The sequence below is a fragment of the Budorcas taxicolor genome, chromosome 21, assembly GCF_023091745.1.
Source record: "Budorcas taxicolor isolate Tak-1 chromosome 21, Takin1.1, whole genome shotgun sequence".
NCBI lineage: Eukaryota > Metazoa > Chordata > Mammalia > Artiodactyla > Bovidae > Budorcas > Budorcas taxicolor.
In genome coordinates, this window is record NC_068930.1 from 18,269,131 (window position 1) to 18,296,118 (window position 26,988).

At 45.5% G+C, this 26,988-nt stretch overlaps 1 protein-coding gene across 1 annotated transcript in view; it reads right to left on the bottom strand.

The window, feature by feature from the left end:
• Positions 1-26,988, bottom strand: part of SV2B (synaptic vesicle glycoprotein 2B) — a 91,894-nt gene that overhangs the window by 26,778 nt on the left and 38,128 nt on the right. Inside the window, exons 2-8 of the mRNA XM_052659811.1 lie at positions 26,577-26,757; positions 25,959-26,110; positions 17,602-17,735; positions 15,761-15,850; positions 5,622-5,732; positions 4,094-4,182; positions 319-483 (exon numbers count right to left, since the gene is read on the bottom strand). Of these exons, the coding sequence (XP_052515771.1) occupies positions 319-483; positions 4,094-4,182; positions 5,622-5,732; positions 15,761-15,850; positions 17,602-17,735; positions 25,959-26,110; positions 26,577-26,757 (922 nt within the window). The remainder of the gene's footprint in view (positions 1-318; positions 484-4,093; positions 4,183-5,621; positions 5,733-15,760; positions 15,851-17,601; positions 17,736-25,958; positions 26,111-26,576; positions 26,758-26,988) is intronic.

Genomic DNA, 26,988 nt, shown 5'->3' on the forward strand with positions numbered 1-26,988 from the left:
AGTTGGTGCCGGACCTCTGGGCCCTCCCTCCAGGCAGGCATCATTGAGGGGCTCTCTGAGGTCTCAGACAAGACAGCCTGGTTGACCCTCCTTGATCAATCAACCCTAGCCAGGATGATGGGGAATTGCACGCTAGAAACAAGGCCACCAGGGGGCACTGTCGAGTCTCTGGCAGCCTAGGCCAAAGGTGATATTCTACCAGTCTCAGAGCTCAATCCCCACCATATTGAATTCTTATCTGGCCAATGCCTCCCTCCCCAAGACAGTACCCACACACACTCCTCTTGATCTAAGGAAAGTCCACGGTCCCTCACTTACTTGTCATTCACAAGTTTCCCGTGTTGGTGAATCTGATTTTCCATCGTGAAGTTGATTGTGACACCATACACGTGCTCATCGTGAAACACCTTCATTTTGGACTTGTATGCTTCATCTTGAAAATACCGGATCATGTCAGGGAACCAAACTGTCAGTCCATAGTAACTGTAATCGAGAAGAAAGAATATTGGAGCAGCAACACCATCAGAGTCTGCTCTTCTGACATGATGTAAATCAAGCCCATTTTAAATGAGTCAGTATGGTTCATTAGAAAATGTAACTCATAAAAATAGATCTAATGGGAAAAAGTCACAATCGCCTCCATAGATGCCAAAAAGGCACTTGATAAAAAAAAAAAAAAAAAAAACATGCATTCTTGATTAAAACGCCAATAGATTAGAAATTCATGCATACTTCCTTAGAGTGTAAATATATATATATAGTGCTGGTGGTTTAGTTGCTAAGTTGTGTCTGACTCTTGCGATTCCATGGACTAAGCCCACCAGGCTCCTCTGTCCATGGGATTGCCCAGGCAAGAATACTGGAGTGGGTTGCCATGCCTTCCTCCAGAGGATCTTCCTGACCCAGGGATCAAACCCAGGTCTCCAGCATTGCAGGCAGATTCTTTACCATCTGAGCCATGAGGGAAGCCCAAAATATATATAAATATATCTCAACTCAAAAGGAAGGATCTTTCAATGGGGGAAACACTGCGGTCACTCCCACTAACATAAGAAATAAGACCAGGATACCCATGTCATCACTACTATTTAACACTACGTTGTAGTGTTAGCTAACTCAGTTAATTAAGTTAGTCTTAACTAACTCAGCTACGCAAGAAAAAGAACATAGGAATATAAAGTTACAAAGCAAGCAGTGAAACTGTATTTGCAGACGACATTTTATACCTAAAATCTCAAGATCACCAACTCAAAAAAATGGCCATGAAACGTACAAAAATGATGCTCCACCCCACTCATAGCCCGAAAAGTGAAAGTTAAAACCACACTGTGTTATCACTCTCGCCCACCAGGCCCGAAACCTTGAAGTTTGCAAAAACTCTGCTGGTGAGGCTGCAGGTAAGCAGGTGCTCTTATGCATTGCTGGGAAGAGGACCGCATTTTGCAATACCATCTTGAGGCGAACTGGTCAGTCCCTACAACAATTACTGGTGGATTTATCGCCTTTCGACTCCATAATTCTATTTCTAGGAATGTATTCCACTGATTAACTTGTCCAACGCAAAGAAGCCCACAAAGAGTGACGCATTGTGGCACTGTTTGCAACAACAAATGTCTGAAAACTTCCCAACAATCTGGCAACAAGGTTCCGACTGAAGAAAGTGTAGAGTTGTACTGTGAAGAGCTATGCACATGTTCTATGCCACTGTAAAAAAAAGAATGTAAATCTCTATCCAGCGGTATGAGAGAGCTCCAGAATATATTGTTGAATGCAAAAAGGAAATGCAAAACTGCTTTCTTGCAGTTCCTTCTCATAAGAAAACAATAAAGAAATTTTTAAATATACATATATTTGCTTAAATTTACAAAAAGAAATACTAGAATGATAAATAGAAAAATAAAAGAGAATTACATAGAAGAGGCAGAAGGGAGTAAATAGAGGGGGAAGGAAGGGAGACCAGATCTCTCTGAGGTTCCAACATTGGAAAGTCATCACCTACTTGACAAAATTAAATTAGACGTAAGGAAATTTCTTAAAACTTTCAGTGAATTGGATCCAAGGGTCTACATTTTAGCTTCTGAAATGTTCTGTGTTCTCGTCTAGCTTGGATGGGACGAGTGGAAGTGAGCAGTCTGCTTCTACATTTACCTGTTTGGTAGAGACTGTTTGGGTCTCCATCAATATCTATTGGAAGATACTTGGTTAGATATCGGAAAAAGCAGGTCTTCCCACATTCCTCCCATAACCCAAGAGGTCATTAAAGCCAGTTGAGTTCCCTGGGTTGAGGGGAATGTGTCTTTGGCCATGGGTGGTGGTGAACAAAACAACTTCATAGATGAAAGTTTAAAATCCCACCGAAAGATTTTAGCTGATAATAGCAATTTACTGAGCACTTACTGACGTGCCAGAAACAATTGCACGTTATCCGTGCTATGAAACAGCCTCTTAACACTATAAATGGGCCCCAAAACTGGCACGGAAAGAAGGGTCATGTTATCTGGAGGTGAATAAAATGACTAGGGTGAAAGACTACTACTTAAGAGAGGAGCCAGCTAATCCTCAGTCATGTTACATTTCATTTACTTTATTGCTGTGGATATTATCGCAAAGGTTCTCTGTCTTCTCCATTTAATATCCACAAGGACACTGAGAGCTGCTGACCCAACATTCATTTCCTGCTTTGGTTTTGTTTGGGTGTCAATGCTCAGGAAAGCTAACAGTATCATCAGCTGAGAGGCAAATCCTGATTAGTCTGAAGTCACTGGGAAATCACACCCCGTTCACCAGTGGCTAGTCTAGCCCTGAAGCATGAGACACACATTTGGCTAATACAAAGTGGGGGTGGGGAGAGCCTGCTGGCGGCTTCTGAGAGAGGTCTGAAGTGAAAGTGTTAGTCGCTCAGTCGTGTCCGACTCTTTACGACCCCATGGACTGTAGCCCACCAGGCTCCTCTGTCCATGGGATTCTCCAGGCAAGAATACTGGAGTGGGTTGCCATTTCCTTCTCCAGGGGATCTTCCCAACCTGGGGATTGAACCCCAGGTCTCTTGCATCACAAGCAAAGTCTTTACCATCTGAGCCACCAGCAAAGATGAGAAAGGTTTCCTTGATATTAAAAAGTGGAGCTCAGGGACTTCCCTGGTGGTCTAGTAGCTAAGACTCCACATCCTCCCAAGGCAGGGGTCCAGGTCAGGTAACTAGATCCCACACACCATAACTAAGACTTTGCAAGCTGCAACTAAAAAAAAAAAAAAAAAAGTCACCCATGCAGCAACTTAAGATTCCGCATGCTATAATGAAGATCGAAGATCCCACATGCCATAACCAAGACCCAGCAGAACCAAGTAAAAAAATATATTTTTTTTTAAAAATCAATCTCAGAGAAAGGCAGCCTCCTTCTTGTTGGGACACTTTTCCATGTCTGAGGATGCCGAGAGCAGCTGCAGCATCTTGCTAGCAGATGAGAACTAGCCTGAGGCTGAATCCCCACCTGGAGGCTGCCTCTCCATGGAATTCTTGTTACAAAGGATCAGAAATTTCCTTTTGGTAGAGGCCACTAGAGTGGGTTGCCTGCCGTAGCCAAAACCATCCAATCTGACACAGACTCTGTATGAGTTAGAACCAACGGTAACCCTCAACGTACAGACAAGGCACGGGAAGCACAAGAAAATTACTGAACTTTTTCTTCAGTTGCTAAGTTGGGTCTGACTCTTTGCAGCCCCATGGACTGCAGCACACCAGGCTTCCCTGTCCCTTCAACTCTCTCCCGGAGTTTGCTCAAACTCATGTCCATTAAGTTGGTGATGCCATCCAACCATCTCATCCTCTGTGGCCCGTCTGGGCCTCCCACCCTCAATCTTTCCCAGCATCAGGGTCTTTTCCAATGAGTCAGCTCTTCACATCAGGTGGCCAAAGTATTGGAGCTTCAGCTTCAGCATCTGTCCTTCTAATGAATATTCAGGGTTGATTTCCTTTAGGAATGACTGGTTTGATCTCCTTGCAGTCCGACTCTCAAGAATCTTCTCCAGCACGACACTGTCTATGTTTGTGGTAGCTTTTTCTTAATTAATGAACTTAAGGAAGACAGAACTTACCTTAAAGCCATGGTAAACCAGACCACGGCCAGAATCAGCGTGTTCATCCTGTAGGGTCCCATCACACAGTACAGAGCATTTTCCCAGACCTGTAACCCACAGCAGAGATGAGTGGTTAAAGGCAGAAACTTGTGACTTGGAAAAGCTCCTTCTTAAGATTCTCTATTAAACTGCTTAGGAACCCACAGACAGAACAGGCAGCAATGTCTTCCAGAGGCAGCAATTCTGCTCAAGGCACAAGGAACCCTCTTCTGTTCTTCTCAGCTGGTGTCACGCTCTAAGTCCTGCAGCGTCCTCGAACACAATGGTGCATGAGACCAAAAGCACAGTGAGTGGGGATGTCAAGGTGCTGAGCAGCCCTGAGCTCGTCTCCCCACCAATGGGAACGGACGCTATTTCAAACACTGAACCACCCCGCCCCAAGAGGGTTATGCAGGCTCAGTATCCTGGCCGATGCCTGCCTGAGTGTTTGACAGTTGGCTTGTCTCACAGGACCACTTCTCTGGAGAAATGCCCTTGCCCTTCATAAAGACTTTCTCAGAGGTCACCAACAAACCTCAAAGGGGTCCTTTCTTTCACTCACTCCCTCCTTCCCACAGTTTATTTAAAGAGAAAATGCCACTGCAGTGGCTCATCAGCAAGAATTTTCGCCTGGTCTAGGATGAGACTCCCAGCACTGTGGCACAAAAACCGATCCTGAAATGTCTCCCACATATGGATTGAATTTTGGGCCAAGAGGAGGAACTGATAAGCAGAACACTGCCTGTCATCATATTGGTCTCATTCATCAGTGACTTCAGCCATCACCAGAAGGCGAGCTGGTGAACCCTGAAGGAACTCAGAAGGGAAAACAGTACCTGCCTTTTAGCAGCCACCAGACTGCAGCCTCTCCCCACGGGGAGCCCTGAGGAAACTCAGGGTGTGAAAACACAGGAAGGACATTGGCCCCAGATAGCTGAGGTGCATATAAAAGGAATAATTTCAGTGAGCCCAGACTTCTTCCCAGGCATGGAAAAGCACTAAATTCTTTAACTTGGCATATCTAGTTTTCTTTCATTAACAATAAACTTTTGACTGTCAGACCACCTGCCCTTTGTTGCAAAACTCCTATATATCTGGCTTCCCCCGTCCTCGCCTCCTTGGATAGTTCTCTCAGAGTTACTTGAGCTGCTATCTCCTGGGCTTGAAGTCCTAAAAATTCCCACTGAATAAAACATAACTCTCAGACCAAAAAAAGAAGAAGAAGGTGCTAGAAAGAACGGTGCTTTCTCGGACTAGACATTGTATCTACATTCAAAATCTCTGCCTTTGGAAAGAAGAGCAAAGAAAAGAAACCAAGGATTAGATACTTTGTGGTTCAGGGCTCACAGGAGTTGGAGATTGGTGTGGGCTAGGCCCCAGATGTTGCTTCCTGCCCATCACTGTGCCTTGGGTTGACGGGCGTGTTCAGAATCTCTGTTCCTCATCCACTCTCGTTACAGCTCACCATAAAGCCTCCCTCTCACCCACCCCAGGTCTCCAAACTTACCTGCTTGAAAGTGGTCTTGAATCTGACCAACCAGCGTTGATACCAAGTTCCTGTTGAACTCTGGATCTCAATGAACTCATCCATTTGCTTGGGAGTTTTAATGTTGGAAACCTGTGAAGCAAAGACGGGCTAGAGAATCTCAACCTTACTTTGACTTTTCAATTTTCAGTTGACTGTAACTGACTTTATTAACTTCCTTAGGGCTAGAGGAGCTTTTGGTGACCCTCTAGTTCAGTAATTCTTAACCAAAATTGTACATAGCATCTCTTAGCAATCTTTCTCAGGTAGATATGTCCCACTGCAGACAGATGATTCGGAGTTTTTTCACTCAGTTATGGCTTTGGGAAATACACTGAGGTCCTGTCTATATCTTACTTGCCCATAATAGAGTTGACTGCACCTTAAAATTCACAGGTCTATCCTTAATAGGCATTAACATCAGAGAAGTCTAGAGCCTGCAGAGACAACAGTGTGTGTGCATGTGTGTGTGTCTTGGGAGAGAAAGCTTGCTCTGGAAGACTTTTTAGTTATTTTGTTTAGTTTTGGCTGTGCTGGGTCTTTGTTGCTGCACGGGCTTTCTCTAGTTGTGGCCGGTCGGGGCTTCTCCCTAATTGCAGTCTGTGGGCTTCTCATTGTGGTGGCTTCTACTGTTGTGGAGCACAGACTCCAGGGCATGAGGCTTCAATAGTTGCAGCCTCCGGACTCTAAAGCACAGGCTCAATAGTGTGGCACATGGCCTTAGCTGCTCCACAATATGTGGGATCTTCTTGGATCAGGGATCAAACCCATGTCTCCTGCATCGGCAGGCGGATTCTTTACCACTGAGCCACCAGGGAAGCCCTGTGTGAGACATGTTTTAAATACACCAGAATAAAAGACATTAAGTCCTCTTTCTGCACAGCAAAAGAAATCACCAACAAAATGAAAAGACAGCCTACTGAATGGGAGAAAATATTTGCAAATCATAAATTTGACAAGGGCCTAATATTCAAAATATATCAAGGACCCATGCAACTCCCAGCAAAAAAAAAAAAAAGCAAACAATCCAATTAAAAAAATGGACAGAGGATCTGAATAGACAGTTCTCCAAAGAAGACACGCTGCTGCTGCTAAGTTGCCTCAGTCGTGTCCGACTGTTCACGACCCCATGGGCTGCAGCCTACCAGGCACCCCCATCCCTGGGATTTTCCAGGCAAGAGTAGGGTGCCACTGCCTTCTCCGAAAAAAGACATAGCGATGGCCAATAGGCAGGTGAAAAAAATGCTAAGCATCACTAATCATCAGGGAAACGCAAATTAAAACCACGCTGTGATATCACCTCATACCTGCTAAAATAGTTATTACCAAAAAGACAAAAAACAGCACGTGTCCATTAAGATGTGGGGGAAAGGAAACCCTTCTGCACTGTTGGTGGGGATGTAAACTGCTGAGGCTACTATGGGAAATAGTATGGAGGTTTCCCCCCAAAATTAAAAATAGAACTACCATATGATCTATGAATCTACTTCTGGATATTTATCTGAAGGAAATGAAAACACTAAATCGAAGAGATATCTGTGCTCCCATCTTCACTGCGGTATTATTATAAAAGTGAAGATATGGAAACAACCCAAGTGGCCATTGATAAGTGAAAGGATAAAGAAGATGTGATACACACACACACACAGGAATACTAACCAACCATAAAATATAAAATCTTGCCATTTGCAACAACGTGGGTGGACCTTGAGGACATTATGGCAAGCGAAATAAATCAGATGGAGAAAGATAAGTACTGCATGATCCCACTTATATTCAGAGAATCAACCAAACCAAACAAAAACAGAAAACCAAGCTCATAGACAGAGAGAACAGACTGGTGGTTTCCAGAGGGGAGGGGTGTGGGAAGGTTGGACAAAACAGGAGAAAGGGGTCAAAAGGTACAAACTTGCAGCTATAAAATAAGTCCTGGGATATAATGTAGAGCATGGTTATAGTATTCCATTCAGTTCAGTTCAGTCGCTCAGTTGTGTCCAACTCTGCGACCCCAGGGACTGCAGCACGCCAGGCCTCCCTGTCCATCATCAACTCCCGGAGTTTATTCAAACTCACATCCATTGAGTCAGTGATGCCATCCAACCATCTCATCCTCTGTTGTCCCCTTCTCCTCCTGCCTTCAATCTTTCCCAGCATCAGGGTCTTTTCCAATGAGTCAGTTCTTTGCATCAGGTGGCCAAAGTATAGGAGTTTTAGCTTCAGCATCAGTCCTTCCAATGAATATTCAGGACTGATTTCCTTTAGGATGGACTGGTTTGATAATAGTTAATAATACTCTATATTCATTATTTGAAAGTTGCTAAGAAAGTAAATCTTGAGTCCTCAGCACAAGAAAAAACATTTTGTAACTGTGTGGTGACAGATGGTACCCAGACTTATTGTGGTGATCATTTTGCAATGTATACAAACACCGAATCATTATACAGAACACCTGAAACTAACACAGTGTTACATGCCAATTGTACCTCAATTTGTTTGTAAAGGGGCTTCTCTGGTGGCTCAGATGATAAAGCGTCTGCCTACAATGTGGGAGACGTGGGTTCCATCCCTGGGTCATGAAGATCCCCTGGAGAAGGAAATGGCAACCCACTCCAGTCCTCTTATCTGGAAAATCCCATGGACGCAGGAGCCTGGTAGGCTACGTGCACGGGGTCACAAAAGTCGGACACGACTAAGCAACTTTATTTCACTTTTTAAAAAGAGCAATTAGGTCTTCCTTGCTACCCCTGGTTTTCCTGTTGGAAATCAAAGAGATAGGAAGTGGGAATAAGGCTGTGTGTAACAGGGAAGAACAGAATCTGACTTCACGTTGGATATGTTTCTTTAACCTTTGCTTTCTGTGGCTTTTGTTACTAAAAGGATGCTGTCTACAGCTGTAAGCTTTCCCTGCTTGGGGAACTCTGCCCCTCTACATGCATACTAGGTTGCTTCAGTCATGCCCAACTCTTTGTGACCCTATGGACTGTAGCTGACCAGGCTCCTCTGTCCATGGAATTCTCCAGACAAGAATACCGGAGTGGTTGCCATTTCCTTCTCCAGGGGATCTTCATGACCCAGGGATGGAAACTTCGTCTCTTTCACCTCCTGCATTGGTAAGTGGATTCTTTACCACGACAGCCAGCTGGAAAGCCCACCCCTCTACTGACTTTAAACTAAAGTGTCTTTGTTCAGCTCACAGGGAAACACCACGACCCTGCCCACCTGTGGATGGCTGCAGGAAAGAAGAAATGAACACATCCCCCCCGCCCCCCAGAGGCTGGCCAAGCCAGGAGATATTTTGCAAGATTTATGGCCTTTTTACTTTACTGCCTCATCTCCTCTCTGTCTCTATTCTATAACAGAAACTAGTACCCAGACCCCAATAAGATGGTAGTCCACCATCTTCTTGCACACCCAACTTTCCAAATAAAGTCTCTCTTCCTTGCCTCAACACCTCCTTTCCTGATTTATTGGCCTGTTGTGTGGTGAGCAGACCAAGCTTGGACTCAGCAACACAAGAGCCCTGGAAAGTGTCCATTTGTCCAGTATCAGCAGGTAGCTCCAAGGAGCAATCCTGACTCATTAAGACAGTGATTTTCAGTTTAATCAATGTGTAAGACAACCACTGAATTCTATAACTAATAATCACGTTAAGGAGATTTCCGACCACACAGACTCTTAGCCAAGTTATCAAGGTCTATGCTCGCAGACCAAATCAGAAGAAAATGGAAGAGCCTACTCGAAAAATTCGAAAACAGTTTCTAGCACCTCTTCCAACAAATCTTTCTTCTGGGGAGAAAAGGCTTTAGACATAAGAGTGTCTCCCATTCTTTCTTCAACCAAGGGACTGAGGATGTAAAGAGACAAAGGAAGAGAGAGAGAAGTGAGGCTGAATATCACATGGGAAATGCAGTCACTGAAATAGAAACAAGTGGTTCTTTAATTCCCCAGCACCAAGCCCAGGATGGCGCGGCTTCGTTTTTCTAAAGCTTGAACACAGTGGTTCTTAAACTCTTGACTGGGCTGGATATCCCTTTGAGAACCTAGTAAAAGCATAGGTGCTCTTCCTAAAATTGCAGGTATATAAGCACACCAGAGCCTCCTGAGCTGGCACTGCCATTCCTGGGTGTGTGGCCTTTGCAATTGCACTACTGCCTGGGTCCAGACAGGGACACAGGAGAGGGAACCCAGTTGGCCCACATCATGGGCCTCTTGGCTGGAGCTGATCTTCCTGTTATTAGATAACCCAGGCGAGGCAAGAACACAGCTGAAGCCAAAAGAGGCCGAGTGGAAGTGTTGGGAAAGTGTCAGTTGCTCGGTCATGTCTGACTCTTTGCGACCCCATGGACTGTAATCACCAGACTCCCCTGTCCATGGAATTCTCCAGGCAAGACTACTTACGTGGGCTGCCATTCCCTTCTCTAGGGGATCTTCCCCACGCAGGGATTGAACCCAGGTCTCCTGCATTGCAGGTGGATTCTTTACCATCTGAGCCACCAGGGGAAAGTTGACCCCAAGTCAGGAAACACATTACGATTCACATTCAGTGGGACTTCCCTTGCGGTCTGGTAGTTAATACTCCATGCTTCTCCTGCAGTGGGCTCTGTTGGATTCCATCCCTGGTAGAGGAACTAAGATCCCACATGCCTTGTGGTACCATCAAAAAAAAATGCAAATTTTGTCTTTGCTTTCCTCTTGGGGAAAATAACACCCTATTCCCTAGGGATTTGGGAGTGGTGTGTTGACAGCTGCAAGCACAATTACTCTACTTTACAATTAAGTCGGATGCTTGGCTTTCCTTTGGTCTAAACTATAATATGACCCGTGTCCCCCCCCCAGCCATGCAGCACAGCAGTTCTCAAGGAAATATTTCAACACCTCTCCTTTGCAAAGGTGTCCTAGGGACACCTGCCCGGGGGGCGTTTTGGAAGCTTGTGAGGCAGCAAACAGGGCTGGTAAAGCCAGGGCCCTGTAAGGGAGGAAAAATTTCTCCTCTACCATCCTAGACTCCCTGACTGGGTCTGGAAGCTAAACTGGCAAAGACAGATTTAACAGGAGTAGAGACTTCCCTGGGGGTTCAGTGGCTAAGATTCTGTGCTCACAATGCAGGGGGCCTGAGTTTGATCCCCGGTCATGGATCTAGATTCTTCAACTGAAAGATTCTGAGTGCTGCAACTGAGACAGCACAGCTGGAAAAGATTAGCAGGAGTAAGGGACCCACGTTTTACTAAATTTTTACGTATCTGTGGGAGCCTTCACAAGAGAATGAAGTCCTGAAGAAGTGACCAGTGCAGGAAGCTTTTATACTCTGTGTGTGTGTGTGTGTGTGTGTGTGTGTGTGTTACTTGCTCAGTCACGTCCAACTCTTTGTGACCCTATGGACAATAAGCCACTAGGCTGCTCTGTCCATGGGATTCTCCAGGCAAGAATACTGGAGTGGGTTGCTGTGCCCTTCTCCAGGAGATCTTCCTGACTCAGGGATGGAACCCAGGTCTCCTGCATTGCAGGTGGATTCTTTACTATCTGAGCCACCAGGGAAGCCTTAGAAACAGTAAATTTGTGAGGAACAGACAAAACAAAGGGATTTGGGTGAATAATGGTGAAGAAGTAATTAGGATGATAAGGGTTTGTTTAACAGGGTTTGCTTATATAGCCCTCTTCATCTGAGGGACAACGGCCATAGCTCTTGAGAACAACGTCTTCTTTCCTCCTGGTTCAGGGAAAGCATCTTTCACGTGGGAGATTTACGGCCTGTTTCAGGGAAGAAGGGGGAGCAAGGGGAGGTCAGAGTAACCTTTCTGCTTCTGCTGTTCTCTCCAACTCCTTCACCTTATGAGATACAATATGCCGAGGTGCCATAATCTGGGGCTGTTATATCCTGAAGCCCATCAGCTCAAAGGCAGAGAGAGGAGGGCCACACCCAGGGCTTCCCATGGGCACTGAGCCCAGCCTGCCCGACGCTCTTCCTCAAGGCCACTGAGTACGTTCACTGTGATACACGCACAGAAGCAGAGCAGGCGACCCCAGCCAGTGGGGCTGAGTATTCACGTCCGACTCCAGCCACAGCCCAGCGGTCTGAGGCTATAACACTTTCCAGTCATTTGCTTTTCCCTTTTCTCCCTGCCCCATCCAGCCATCCACTCCTACATAATTATGACCATCAAGTCAGCATGAAACCATGCAGGACCCTGTGGGGCTCCTGGGCATAAGGCCTTTCTGTGTCCCCCATTTGTTTGATTACAGGAAAGACCCTTCATTCAGCCTCCATGACCTTCCCTGAGTTCCAATGGGCAGTTCCAAACAGTCGTTAATTAGGGAAGGGATGAGAGATCAGGGAGAAACAATAGTGCGGCCTTGGAGCAAGGTCCTGTTTCCACATCAGTGGATACACATAGTATCTTTGAGCTGTTTTACAGATCCTGAAATCCCCTCCAGGTGAGAGAAGTTAACTAATTAATGATGATATGCTGCCCACAAGCATGTAGACCCCAGACTAGTTAAACCTGAAGGTTGATGATGCTGACTCCTACTTAACTCACCACCAACCCACCCATCAGAAGAACGTCCATGAGCTGATCACATCCTCTTTGAGCAATTACTATGAAACTTCTCACTATCTTCCCCAAGTTGGGACACACATTTCTGAGGGCATCAGCGTGCTGTGGCCCCCCACACTTTCCTGACAAAGCAATAAAGCTATTCATTTCTACTTCATCCAAAACTGTCTCTGACATTCGATTCGGCCCTTGTGTACAGAGAAGCTGAGCTTCTAGCATCAGTTATGGAAATACTGAGTCCATAACCTTTCTAATTCCCTTTTCCTGTGGAGGGGTGAAAACTACTAAAAACAGAGTTTATGCCCAAGGATTTGGTGACTGGTATGCATGTTGGAGAAAGACAAAATTCCAAGTCTCAGAGCCCTCTGCTCATTAATTCCTGTCTGAGCTTTCTTCTGGGGCATGCACACCCTTCCTGAAATGAGGAATTCTGGTCCTGAAGGAAGGGCTCAGTTTCACCTTTGGAATTTGGAGTTTTGATTGATTTTCAGGCCAAGAAAGATCTCATTTCTTAAAAGTAAACTGTTTATGTTAGAATGTGTTGTTAAAAAGAGAAAGTCAGACCACTTCTCTAAAAAGGGGTCCCAGTCAGGCAACCCTGTGGTTGTTTTTTTTTTTTTTTTAATTTTTATTGGAGAATAGTTGATTTACAATGTTGTATTAGTTTCTACTATAAAGCAAAATGAATCAGTCACGTGCATGCGAAGTCCCTTCAGTCACGTCTGACGCTGCAACCCTATGGACTGTAGCCCACCAGGCTTCTCTGTCCATGGGATTCTCTAGGCAAGAATACTGGAATAGTTTGCCGTGCCCTCCACCAGGGGATCTTCCCAACCCAGGGATCAAACCCGAGCCTTCTGCAGCTCCTGCATTGCAGGTGGATTCTTTACCGCTAGCACCACCTGGGAAGTCACACACACACACACGTGTCCCCTCCTTTTTGGACTCCCTTCCATTCAAGTCTCCACAGCGCGTAGCAGCCTTCCCTGTGCTGTACAGCAGGCACTCGTTAGTTCTTTACTTATGCAAAGTACCAGTCTGTGGCTATGTTAGAAGTGATCCTTCCAGAGGCAGCCTTAGGAAAACCACCATTTGTAAGGTCCTGCATGGGACAAGCAGGGCAAGACACAGGTGGAAGGTCAGGGAGATTTATAGTTATAGGGACAGACACACAAATGAAGTGGACAGTGAGAGTTGGACTGTGAAGAAAGCTGAGCACCGAAGAATTGATGCTTTTGAACTGTGGTGTTGGAGAAGACTCTTGAGAGGCCCTTGGACTGCAAGGAGATCCAACCAGTCCATTCTGAAGGAGATCAGTCCTGGGTGTTCTTTGGAAGGAATGATGCTAAAGCTGAAACTCCAGTACTTTGGCCACCTCATGAGAAGAGTGGACTCATTGGAAAAGACTCTGATGCTGGAAGGGATTGGGGGCAGGAGGAGAAGGGGACGGCAGAGGATGAGATGGCTGGATGGCACCACTGACTCGATGGACGTGAGTCTGAGTGAACTCCGGGAGTTGGTGATGGACAGGGAGGCCTGGCGCGCTACGATTCATGGGGTCGCAAAGAGTCAGACACGACTGAGCGACTGAACTGAACTGAACTGAACTGAATCTACCCAAAGACTCCTCTTAGGAGAGTTCAGGGTTATTGTGGAATAAATACCGCATATTAATAAACTGCTTCACATGTGGGAAAATTCTTGGGAAATGGGCTCAAACTCAAAAGACATAAACTTCTTTGCATGAGTCAAGGAGAAAAATGTGTTTTATTCCACAGAGAGGATAGGGGAGGGGAGGGGACTAAAGAGGGAGAAAAGAGGAGGGGGGTGGGGAGAAGGAAGGAGGAGACCCTGTACTCTGAGAGGTCAATCCTCTGTGCCCCTTCAGTCCATGCAGTCGCACAGAGTTGGGCACAACTGAATGATTAACACATACACATGTATAAGAAAAGTTTAAGCTATATGTTATACTATAAAACTCCTAGAGGAAAGCATAGGCAGAACACTCTCTGACATAAATCACAGCAAGATCCTCTATGACCCACCTCCCAGAGTAATGGAAATAAAAGCAAAAATAAACAAACAGGACCTAATTAAACTTAAAAGCTTTTGCACAATGAAGGAAACTATAAGCAAGGTGAAAAGGTAGCCTTCAGAATGGGAGAAAATAATAGCAAATGAAACAACTGATAAAGAATTAATCTCCAAAATATACAAGCAGCTCATGCAACTCCATACCAGAAAAATAAATGACCCAATCAAAAAAATAGGCCAAAGAACTAAACAGACATTTCTCCAAAGAAGACAGACAGATGGCTAACAAACACATGAAAAGATGCTCAACATCACTCATTATCAGAGAAATGCAAATCAAAACCATAATGAGATGCCATCTCATGCTGGTCAGAAAGGCTGCTATCCAAAAGTCTACAAGCAATAAATGCTAGAGAGGGTGTGGAGAAAAGGGAACCCTGTTACACTGTTGGTGGGAAGGCAAGCTGGTCCAGGCACTATAGAGAACAGTGTGGAGATTCCTTAAAAAACTGGAAACAGAACCGCCATACGACCCAGCAATCTCACTGCTGGGCATACACACCGAGGAAACCAGAATTCCAGAATTGAAAGAGACACGGGTACCCCAATGTTCATTGCAGCACTGTTTATAATAGCCAGGACATGGAAGCAACCTAGATGTCCATCAGCAGACGAATAGATAGAAAGTTGTGATACGTATACACAATGAAATATTACTCAGCTATAAAAAAGAAGGCATTTGAGTCAGTTCTGATGAGGCGGATGAAATCGGAGCCTATTATACAGAGTGAAGTAAGCCATAAAGAAAAACACCAATACAGTATGTTAACGCATGGAATTTAGAAAGATGGTAACAACGACTCTATATGCAAGACAGGGAAAGGGACACAGATGTAAAGAACAGACTTTTGGACTCTGTGGGAGAAGGCAAGGGTGGGATGATTTGAGAGAATAGCACTGAAACATGTGTATTACTGTATGTGAAATAGATGACCAGTCCAAGTTCAATGCATGAAACAGAGCCTTCCAAGCCAGTGCCCAGGGACAACCCAGAGGGACGTGGTGGGAAGGGAGGTGGGAGGGGGGTTTGGGACAGGGGACACATGTACACCCATGGCGGACTCATGTCCATGTATGGCAAAACCACCACAATACTGTAATTAGCCTCCAATTAAAATAAATATTTTTTTAAAAAAGGATGATTCTGAATACTATTAGACACATGTAGAATGTCTATGAGTGCTCTTAAATAATATATATTTATATGTAAATATAGGTACATCTGGCTATCTCCATACGAATACAGCTAGTTTTTTCCTTTGCTATTTTTGAGCAATTAGTGGTACCAAGAAGGAATCCATCAAATACAAAAAATAATTATGATGCAGTAATATGATGCAGAATATCCAGGGCTTTATTTCCTTTTTGACAAATTTTCCGTGATGTGCTTATGCAGTAAAATTATTTTTTAGCAAACCAAAACAGTGAAGAGGAGAGGCCCCCTCTGGCTGGCACAGGTGACCACACACTTACCGTGAACACCTTCTCCGGGGCCCCCTTGGCCCTCATGTTGGTGTCGTGCACATGTTTGAGAATCATCCAGGCTTCGTCGTGTTTGCCCATCTGGTAAAACCAAGGAGAGAGACATGAACAATCGTTTGCTAATTAGAGGTGGAAAACCCAACCGAGACAACAGGGTGCTAATGCCCACGTCTTAGGCCGTTGGCCATGGATACGTTACAATCTGCGGCTTGTGAAAAACCAGGACAAGCTTCTGTCACAGCCCATCCTGGAAGGGTAATCAGGCTGTGCCTTCGAGGTGTAAATGCTGGGTATTATTATCATCATAGGCTGTGAGTAACCACTTGTAGTTTTTAGGCTGAATAGACTGCAGGAGGGAGCCGTGATCCTCTCTGGACGATTAAAGCCAAAACCCAACAAATAACAGGTTCAATTGTGTCCCCCACGCCACTTCGATATGTTGAAGTTCTAGCCCTCAGTGCCCCCAGAAGGTGACTTTATTTAGAAGTAGGGTTGCTGCAGATGTAATTAAGATGAGGTCATAGTGGGGTAGGATGGGCCCCTAATCCAACATGATTGGTGTCCTTATAAGAAGAAGCCCAAGTGAAGACCTAGAGGCACTCAGAGAGAACACTTTGTGGTGACAAAGACAGATTGGAGTGAAAGAGCTGCAAGCCAAGGACCACCGTAAATGTAAGCAACACCCAGAAGCTGGAAGAGGCAAAGGGAAGGTTGACCTATGGCAGTGTTCCCCAACCATTTTGGCACCAGGGACCTGTGTCATGGAAAACAATTTCTCCATGGACCAGGACGCAGAGGATGGTTTGGGGAGGATTCAAGTGCATTTCATTTATTGTGCACTTTATTTCTGTCATCACTACATCAGCTCCACCTCAGATCACCAGGCACTAGGTTCCAGAGGTTGGGGACCTCTGCCCTAAGGACTTCTGAGGGAGTGTGGCCCTGCCAACACCTTGATTTGGCACTTTTAGCCAACAGATCTGGGAGACAACAAATTTCTGTGACTCTGAGACACTCAGTTTGTGTAGCCTTGTTACAGCAGTCCTAGAGAGCTAATATACATCAAAGCTTCTGAGACATGCTTGGATTAAAAAAAAAAAAAAAACACTTTTTGCTGCATCTGCCCCTGACCAATGGGATGAAAGAAGACACTCAACAGGAAAGTCTGCAGAAAGTTAGAAGGAAGCTAGTGAGTGGACTCTGAGAACTGGGGCTGTAAGAGCCTTGGAGTCCTGTCGCCCTTCCACCAGCCCTGCCCATCTGACCACTGCAAGCCTCCACCACCACCACCATCCAGCTGGAAACCTCACAGGACTGCGGGAGCAGCCTTCTGGAGTAGAGAGGTCCTGCAAAGACAAGAGTCTTGAAGGGCTGGGGAGCAGAGAAAGATCGACAACCCAGGTCACTGCTGTAACATAGAAAAAACTCCATGCAGCTTTTTGTTTTGTTTTGTTTTGTTTTCTGCCTCAAACCATGTGGATGTTAGTTCCCTGCCCGGGGATTGAACCAGTGCCTCCTACAGTGGAAGCACGTTGGAGAGGACCACTGGACTGCCAGGGAAGTCCCACTCATGCAGCTCTGAAGGTCATCAGGACCTCTGGGGAGCATGGGTACCAGAAGCATCTTCAAGAGGGTGCCCTCCAGCCCCACCCAGACTCGGGAAGCAGTGCTGCTGCTCTGCACTCTGTGAGCTCTGTCCCTCCAGCTCTGGCAGTCCTCGCATCCTGGGCAGGCCACCATCACGACGGGTTTAATGACGGGCCAGGTCAAAGCCGACCTGGGACCAAGAGACTGGGACAGCAAGCCTCACACGGGGTGGGGCACTGACTCACCTCCAGCAGAAACCTCGGGCTCTCCGGCATGAACTTCAGGGCCACAAGGGACACGGTGCAGGGCAGAGCGCAGACAATGACAAACACTCTCCAGCTGTGGAAGTGGTAGCTGCTGCCCATGCTGAAGCCCCAGCCTGTGAAGAAGCAGCCAGACATGCAGCACTAGTTACAACAGCCAGGACGTGGAAGCAACCTAATGTCTGTCGACAAATAAATACATAAAGAGGTACTATCTATTCGTAGTGGAATACTACTCAGCCATGAAAAGGAATGAAACTGGGTCATGTGTATTGATATTGATGGACCTAGAGTCCATCATACCAAGTGAAGTAAGTTAGACAAGAGAAAAACAGATATCGTATATTAATGCCCATTTGTACAGTCTAGAAATATGGTACAAATGAGCCTGCTCACAGGGCAGAAATAGAGACCCAGTCATAGAGGACAGACATGTGGCACAGAGGGGAAAGGGGAGGGTGGATGAACTGGGAGAGGAGCCCTGACATATACACGCTCAGTTCAGTTCAGTCACTCAGTCGTGTCCAACTCTCTGCAACCCCATGGACCGCAGCACCTGGCCTCCCTGTCCATCACCAACTCATGGAGTTTACCCAAACTCATGTCCATTGAGTCAGTGATGCCATCTAGCCATCTCATCCTCTGTCATCCCCTTCTTCTCTTGCCTTCAATCTTTCCCAGCATCGGGCTCTTCTCAAATGAGTCAGCTCTTTGCATCAGGTGGCCAAAGTATCAGAGTCTCAGCTTCAACATCAGTTCTTCCAACGAACATTCAGGACTGACTGATGTCCTTTAGGATGAACTGATCGGATCTCCTTGCAGTCCGCAGGACTCTCAAGAGTCTTCTCCAATATCACAGTTCAAAAGCATCAATTCTTCGGTGCTCAGCTTTCTTTATAGTCCAACTCTCACATCCATACGTGACTACTGGAAAAACCATAGCCTTGACTAGACGGACCTTTGTTGGCCAAGTGATGTCCCTGCTTTTGAATATGCTGTCTATGTTGGTCATAACTTTGCTTCCAAGGAGTAAGCGTCTTTTAATTTCGTGGCTGCAGTCACCATCTGCAGAAATAGATAACTAGTGGGAAGCTGCTATAGTGCAGAGGGAGCTCAGCTCAGTGCTCTGTGATGACCTAGAGGGGTGGGATGAGGTGGTGGTGGGAGGGAGGCTCAAGAAGGAGGGGATATGTGTATATGTATGGCTGATTCACTTCATTGCACAGCAGAAACTAACACAACATTGTAAAGCAACTATACTCCAATTGAAATAAAGCAGAGTGTCTCTGACACTTGGTCTTAGAGTGACCTTCAGGAAAGTGAAAGTGTTAGTCCCTCGGTCCTGTCTGACTCTTTGCAACCCTATGGACTGTAGCCTGCTAGGCTCCTCTGTCCACGGGATTCTCCAGGTAAGAATACTGAGGTGGGCTGCCATGCCCCTCTCCAGGGTATACTCCCAACCCAGGGATCAAACCTGCATCTCCTGCAGATTCTTCACCATCTGAGCAAAAGGAGAGCCTGAGCAGGGCCTTGTGTGACCTAGGGTTTTGATGGGGGATTACTCTCACCCACGTCAAAGAGCAACACCATCTCTGGGTGGTTCCAAAGCACAGGGCTTAAGACCACAGTTTGAAAACCACTGTCAGTCATAACACTAATTTTTTTTTTTTAAAGAAGCTGAGTTTCTACATTCAAATGAATTCATAATCATTGAAACAGAGAGGTGACTAGCTCCAACTCAGCTTTCATTATATTCAAAGTATTTCTAAAACTCATTTTTGGAAATTGCCTTCAGAATCTACAAAACGTTATTTCAAACATCTTTATAAGTAGCAAATGTCCCTCTTTCAGGGAACAGTGACACAGTGGAAAGTGCCTGGACTTCTGCAGTCACACAGGTCAGAGTCCAAGTCCTGGCTTTCTCACATCGTTATTATGTTGGTGAGTTTTCACAGCTGTAGAATGCAGCTAATGGTGCTCCCACAGATTCACTGTGGGTGAAAGCTCCCCAGCAATCAATAATAACTCACCTTCTTTGAGGGTAGCTTTGATTTGTTTAGAAATAGTTACATAACATTTAGTGCCAAAGATGTTGAGTAAAATGGGTGATCTTTCAGCAAAAGATCAGCAAAAGAACTGTTTTCTTTTTCTCTCATGCCATTCAAAACAACCTCTGAAGACAATTCCAACAACATTTCTGGTTTTGGTTTTAAGGTTCTTTTTTTTTTTTTTTTTTTTTGATGGGGAACATTCTTAAAGTCTTTAGTGAACTTGTTACAATATTTCTTCTGTTTTTTGTGCTGTGCTTAGTCATTCTGTCATGTCCGACTCTTTGCGACCCCATGGACTGTAGACTGCCAGGTTCTTCTGCCCATGGGATTCCCCAGGCAAGAATACTGCAGGGGATTGCCATGTGCTCCTCCAGGGGATCTTCCCAACCCAGGTATCAAATCCAGGGCTCCCCCATTGCAGGCGGATTCTTCACCATTTGAGCCATCTGGGAAGCCCATGAATACAGCAGGGGGAAGGCTATTCCTTCTCCAGGGGACCTTCCCAACCCAGGAAACAAACTGGGGTCTCGTGCACTGTCCGTGGATTCTTTACCAGAATTTTGTTGTTTATGTTTTGGATTTTTGGCCTCAAGGCATGTGGGATCTTCGCTACCCAACCAGGGATTAAACCTGCACCCCTTGTATTGGAAGGCAGTATTAACCACTAGACCACCAGGGAAGTCCCTCAATAGCATTTCTTAAAAATACCTAACTTTATAAATAAATACGGTGATTTCTAAAGTTCAAAGGGTAAACATTATTCCACTGTAAAATCTCTATTCCATTTACTTGAAAAATACACTGAATGGCTAACTCCAGAGGTGGGAAGTTTATGTCTTGAAGTCTATTACTTACCACTGCAGTTCAATTTGTTGTACTTGCCAGAGACTCCTAACTAATATCTCTTGCTTCTGCAGATATTTCTAACTCTATTTGCAGAGTGAAGGACTGGCCAGAGAGAATCCCAGGTGGAAAAACAGGGGACTGTGGCCACTTTTACACAATGGCCACAGAACATAATACACAGAACACACCCAGCCTTCTCAATCAGAACCCAACCTCTTTAGGCACAGCCCATCCTCCTTCCCATATCACTGGGGTTTGCTTGTTTATTTTAATTTTAATTAAAAAGCCTTTCCTTTCTCCTGGGAGTGACAACTGGAAGAGAAAGGCAAAACCATAGGAAGATTTCCACATTCTCAGCTCATGTTCAAAAACCATTCTGGCGTAATTAGAAATAACCACATAGCCATCCAACTCAGGTGGGTAACAAGAGAAGAAGAACAGAAAACAGGTATGTTTAGAAAGCACTCTGCCTCAGAGAGATATTTTTTTCTTAATGATAATCTGTGCAAATTATCCAAAATCCATTATTCCCTCATGCCTCTCTGGTTTTCACGGTGACTTAGTAACCTGCACTTCATTAGGCACATCTTTGGGGCCTTAAATTAAATAAAATTAAATAGCGAACTGCTTCCAAATATACGGAACAACTGCTAATCTGGAGACATGGATTGTCGTGTTCACTGATCTTTTAGCTTGCCCTACTTTTTCTCCATTAGGATCTCACAAACAGCTGGTGCTGCTGACTACAGTGGGAATTAATCTTCCATAATATAGCCACTTTTTTCAGGGCTGTGCCCATGACTTCCCAGAAAAACATTCTGAGCTTTGTAATTTTCTTTCTTAATGACTCCGTCACCCAAATTCCTGGTGCCAAGACCTCACATCATTTCATTCCGGCAAAAGCAATTAAATGGTTTGTACAAGCTACGTACAAACATTCAGTCTCCTTTCTGGATCACCCTTGCATTTGTCCCTGCTGAGAGGAGGCGATGTTAGAGGATTAATGTCTTAGGTCTATTAAAAAATATCATCAAATAACTGGTTCACTGTGGACAAAACATCTGGTCCTGGTAAAAATGAGGCTTAAAATAAATAGTCACTCCTGTTACCCTGTGATTCTAGTCTACCATATTTCTAGGATGGTTTGCCCTCAAGTAAATGTGCATTTCAAGCCTAATCATCCAAGAGACCATTTTTAAATGGCATGTAAAAGCCACAGATTTCATACAAGCATCAGTTCAGTTCAGTTCAGTCACTCAGTCATGCCTGACTCTTTGTGACCCCGTGGACTGCAGCATGCCAGGCTTCCCTGTCCATCACCAGCTCCCGGAGTTTACCCAAACTCATGTCCATCGAGTCGGTGATGCCATCCAACCATCTCATTCTCTGTTACCCGCTTCTCCTCCTGCCTTCAATCTTTCCCAGCATCAGAGTCTTTTCCAATGAGTCAGTTCTTCACATTAGGTAGCCAAAGTATTGGAGTTTCAGCTTCAGCATCAGTCCTTCCAGTGAATATTCAGGACGGATTTCCTTTAGGGTTGACTGGTTGGATCTCCTTGCAGTCCACAAAGGCATACAAATAGGAAAATATCCCGTCCATTTGGAGTAGGATATTTAAGCATAAGTCCTGCTATCAGCGAGCAGCCTTATGGCCCCTCTGCCATGGGCATCCCCTTCAGTCTTGATCAGCAAGTTCCCAACCTGAATTATTTTTTTGCTTCTTTAAAAACCAGACACCCAGACATTGGCACGTGTTAGTGTGTAAAGTGAAGTGAAAAAATGACACAGTTTGTAGTGACTACTGAAGGCTGCTACCCACCTCACAAAATCTTTCCAGTCCTTCTCCACTGGGTTGCAGACTTGTGGTTTGGGTGGGACTGACCCCACCCCCAATGCCAGGGACGGGGAATGAAGTATATGAACCCTCAGTATCTGGCATCCTCTGGAGTTTAGTGATTGGCTGAGGTGAGTATATGACCTAAGCTGATCCAATCAGAGTGAAGCCAAGAACCTTTGCTCATTGGCTGGTTGTGGGGGCGGTCCCCTTACAGAAAAAGCAGTCTGCAAACAGGGCTAGAATTGCTAATGCAGCTTGGAGGGAAGCCAGCCCAAGTACTAGAATCATCTCCAAAATTTTCTCGACATGCTTTGCATCCCAAGAACTGCGGGCTGTTAAGGCTGGCACAGATCAGATCTCTAGAGTCAATTCCCTTTGCTTCTTTCTCACTTCATTTTATAGATGAAGGAACCAAGCCTGGACAAGCTAGGGTGACTTGTTCCAAATTACAGAGCCCCGCTATTTTGACTTAGCTTTTATCCAGAATCTATTTGTTCCCCTCCCAGCAAATTTTTCTAGTTCAATTTATATGTAGAAATAATTTCTTACTGTTAACACATTTGGACCAATGACCCGGGGAAATGATATTATATTAATAGCAAGGACAAAAGCAATTCCTTGGACCCATGTAACCAACAGCCTGGATAATTAAAGTGTGCCTTTGGGGGAAGGGTAGAATGCAGAGCCTAATATGGGGAATAATACAGTTTTGTATCTAAAATTATGAAAAACTGCCTGCGTGGGTGCTTAGGCGCCTCAGCCGTGTCCACCTGTGACCTGATGGATTGTAGCCTGCCAGGCTCCTTTGTCCATGGGATTCTGCAGGCAAGACTACTGGTGTGGGTTGCCATGCCCTTCTCCAGGGAGAACTGCCTATGATAACAGAATTATCTGGAAAACGTCAACTCTTTATTTCATTGTTTCTGTTCACATTTCTTTCTCTGTTTCTAATACAAAATCCGGTGGGATATGGTCTCAAACCCATTTCCTCCAGCTTCAGGGCACACAGCTAGGTTACACTGCCCGGTGTCCTTTGCCATAGTGTGTAGTCGCATTACAGATTTGGGGCCAAGGGGATGTGAGCAAAGAGGATGTGATCTATTTCCTCCCCTGCCCTTCAAAGGCACCCACATGCAACTGCCCACGCTGTTTTCCTGAATCACTCTGAAGAGAGGAGAGCACACACTGGGAGGAACCCGAGCCCTAAGATTACTGAGGAGCAGAGCTGCCCACAGATCAGAAGGACCAGCCAGCTTTGAAGGAGAGGAAAATATCTTTGGTATTAAACCACTGAGATTTCAGGGTTGATCAGGTTCTCAGGTTAATATACTCAGCATCTCCTTAACTACACCAATCCAAGAAGATTGCTTCTTCTTAAAAAGATAATGCTGAAGCCTCCATTAGCCCAGAACAGACAACAGCAAGGTTTAGGTTTAAAACAAGCATCCCAAGAGGAAAAGGAATCCTCCTACGCTGTTGGTGGAGATGCAAATTGGTACATCCTCCTATGGAGAACAGTATAGAGGTTCCCTAAAAAACTACAGATAGAATTACCATATGACCCTGCAATCCTACTTCTGAGCATTATCTGCAGAAAATTTTAATTCAAAAAGCTACATGCACCCCAGTGTTCACAGCAGCACCATTTACAGTAGCCAAGACATGGAAGCAACTAAATGTCCATGGGACAGATGAATGGATGAAGAACATGTGATATATATTATGGAATACTGCATGCATGCATGCTAAGTCACTTCAGTTGTGTCTGACTCTTTGCAACCCTATGGACTGTAGCCCACCAAGCTCCTCTGGCCATAGGATTCTCCAGGCAAGAATACTGGAGTGGGTTGTTATGCCCTCCTCCAGGGTATTTTCCCCACCCAGAGATCAAACCCACATCATCTCCAGAGGCTCCTATATTGCAGGCAGATTCTTTACCACTGAGCCACCAAGGAAGCCACACTATGGAATATTACTGAGCCATAAAAAATAAGAAAATAATGCCATTTGCAGCACCATGGATGGATCCAGAGATTATCAGACTAAGTGGAGACAGAGAAAGACAATTATCCTATGATACCGTTTATATGTAGAATCTAAAAATGATACACACGAACTGATTTCCAAAACAGAAACAGACTAACAGGCACAGAAAACAAATTAACAGTTACCAAAGGGCAAAGTGAGAGAGGGCAGTGGCACCCCACTCCAGTACTCTTGCCTGGAAAATCCCACGGACGGAGGAGCCTGGTAGGCTGCAGTCCATGGGGTCACTAGGAGTTGGACACAACTGAGCGACTTCACTTTCACTTTTCACTTGCATGCATTGGAGAAGGAAATGGCAACCCACTCCAGTGTTCTTGCCTGGAGAATCCCAGGGACGGAGTTGCCTGATGGGCTGCCGTCTATGGGGCTGCACAGAGTCAGACACGACTGAAGTGACTTAGCAGCATCAGCAGAAGCAAGGACCTACTATATAGCATAGGAACCATACCCTATATTTTGTAATAAACTATATGGGGAAAGAATCTGAAAAAGAATAACTCACTCACATTCCTGTACACCTGAAAGTAACACAACATTGCAAATAAACTGTACTTTAATAAACGTACACACAAATACACACGCGCACACACACACTCACACACCAAGGAGGGGAATGGGTGGAGAAGTGTTGGTTAACTCCAGGGGCATTTGTCTCCTCTTCCCTGTGGTCTGCAGGATTCTAGATGATGGCAAAGCCTACACCCATGATCTGTAGTTTGCCAAAAATAATTTTGAAGGATGTTAATGGCATTACCCAGGATACTCCAAAGACATAATCCAATTCAAAACTGCTGCCTTCTCCCTACTTTACTCTTAATAAAATCCAATAGTGGAAGTTAATGTTGCCAAGTCTCTGTCCAGAAAATCCAGTTTTCGCAATTAACCAAGATAATAAAATTGTCTCGGCTGAAACCAAGACCCTGTCTGTAAGGGCTGCTCCATGTCTGCAACCAAAAGAGGGACAGCAGGAAGTAAAATGGAAAACGCATGAGAGCACTGCGCTGCGAAGGAGGGGCGTCAGGATCCAAGGTCATGCCAAGGCCAAGTCATCAGTCTGGCCGAGTCACCAACTTCCTGGCCTCTGCTACACCATCTATAAAAAGGAGTTACTGAGCCTAATTCATTGTGAGGAGGAGAACTGGAGATGAAGTTTGCCTTAAAGGGCTTCCTGGGTGGCTCAGATGGTAAAGAATCCACCTGCAATGCAGGAGACCCAGGTTCGATCTCTAGGTTAGGAAGATCCCCTGGAGAAGGGAATGGAGCCTAATTTGCTGTGAGGAGGAGGGCTGGAGATGAAAGCTGAAATCCTTTCAAATAAAAGAGAGGAAAGGAGAGAAGGAGAGGGGAAGAGAGGGAGGGTAGACTGTATTATTTCCAGACAGATGTGTACTGAAATTAGCAATGTGTCTCCAGCGCTGGAAGTTCTTTAGAAAGATCAAGGTTGTACTCAGGAACTGTGTATGAGAGTGTGGGATCAAGGCTGAGGACAGGAAACGCTGTTCGGATGCAGGTGTCTGGGAACAAAGGCCCCCCGGCCCTTTGAAGCTTGCTGCACTCACCGTAGTGCGGGATGATGCTCCAGGCCATGGCAGATGCATAGATGCCACCAGCCATCCAGAAGATGCCCAGCCAACTGAGATGCTCCCCTCGCTTCTCCCGGGACAAGAATTCAGAAAAATAGGCGAACACGATGGGCAGAGCACCCCCAATACTGCAGAGAGAAAACGCCAGAAAGGCAGAACCAAGTCAGGCACTAAACACAGTCAGACCAGGAACCCAGTTGCCTTGTCCCACCCTTGGGCCAAGTGGTGAAACAACCCAGTAAATTCAAAAGACCAGCCTAAGGCAGCGTTAGGTTCTTTTGACCTTATACACTGACTTTGCAACCTTTCCCCTTTCTAAGATTCAACCTTAACACAGTATCTTGGAAGTCACACAAAATTCAGGAACTTCCCTGGTGGTCCAGTGGTTAAGACTCTGCCTTCCACTGCAGGAGGCATGGGTTCGACTCCTGGTTGGGGAACTGAGGCACCGCATGCCGTGAGGTACAGCCAAAAACTAAAAAGCAGAATTCAGTTCAAGGTTTTCTGGAGAACCACTCAGAGGCAAGGTACCAAGATGGACGGACCGCTGGTCTGGGGGCAGGAGGGGCAGGCTGAACCTCTGTGATTACGTACCCTATGCCTGAGATGAGTCTGCAGAAGAGGAAAGCTCCATATCCCTGTACGAAGGAGGAGAGGGAGGCAAAGGAAGCGTTGATGGCCAGGGAGATGCTGAGGACTCGCTTCCTCCCCAGCTTATCAGCCAGGCCCCCCAGGACGAAGGCGCCCCCCATCATTCCTAGGTAGACTATCAGCCCTGTGAGAAAGAGAAAGAGAGAAAGGAGGGTAGAGGGAGGAGACAAGAGATTAGAGACCGTACGATGTTTTAGAAAACCTGATGCCCATCGTAATGCATCCTAGAAATTCTGTGTCACAGACATAAAAGGTGGAATGTGACAGATGTTGGCGGCAAATTAGACACGTTGGACAAACGCGACTTCTGAGGAACGCTATTCAGAAAATAGCAGCCTCACCAGGTTGACACATA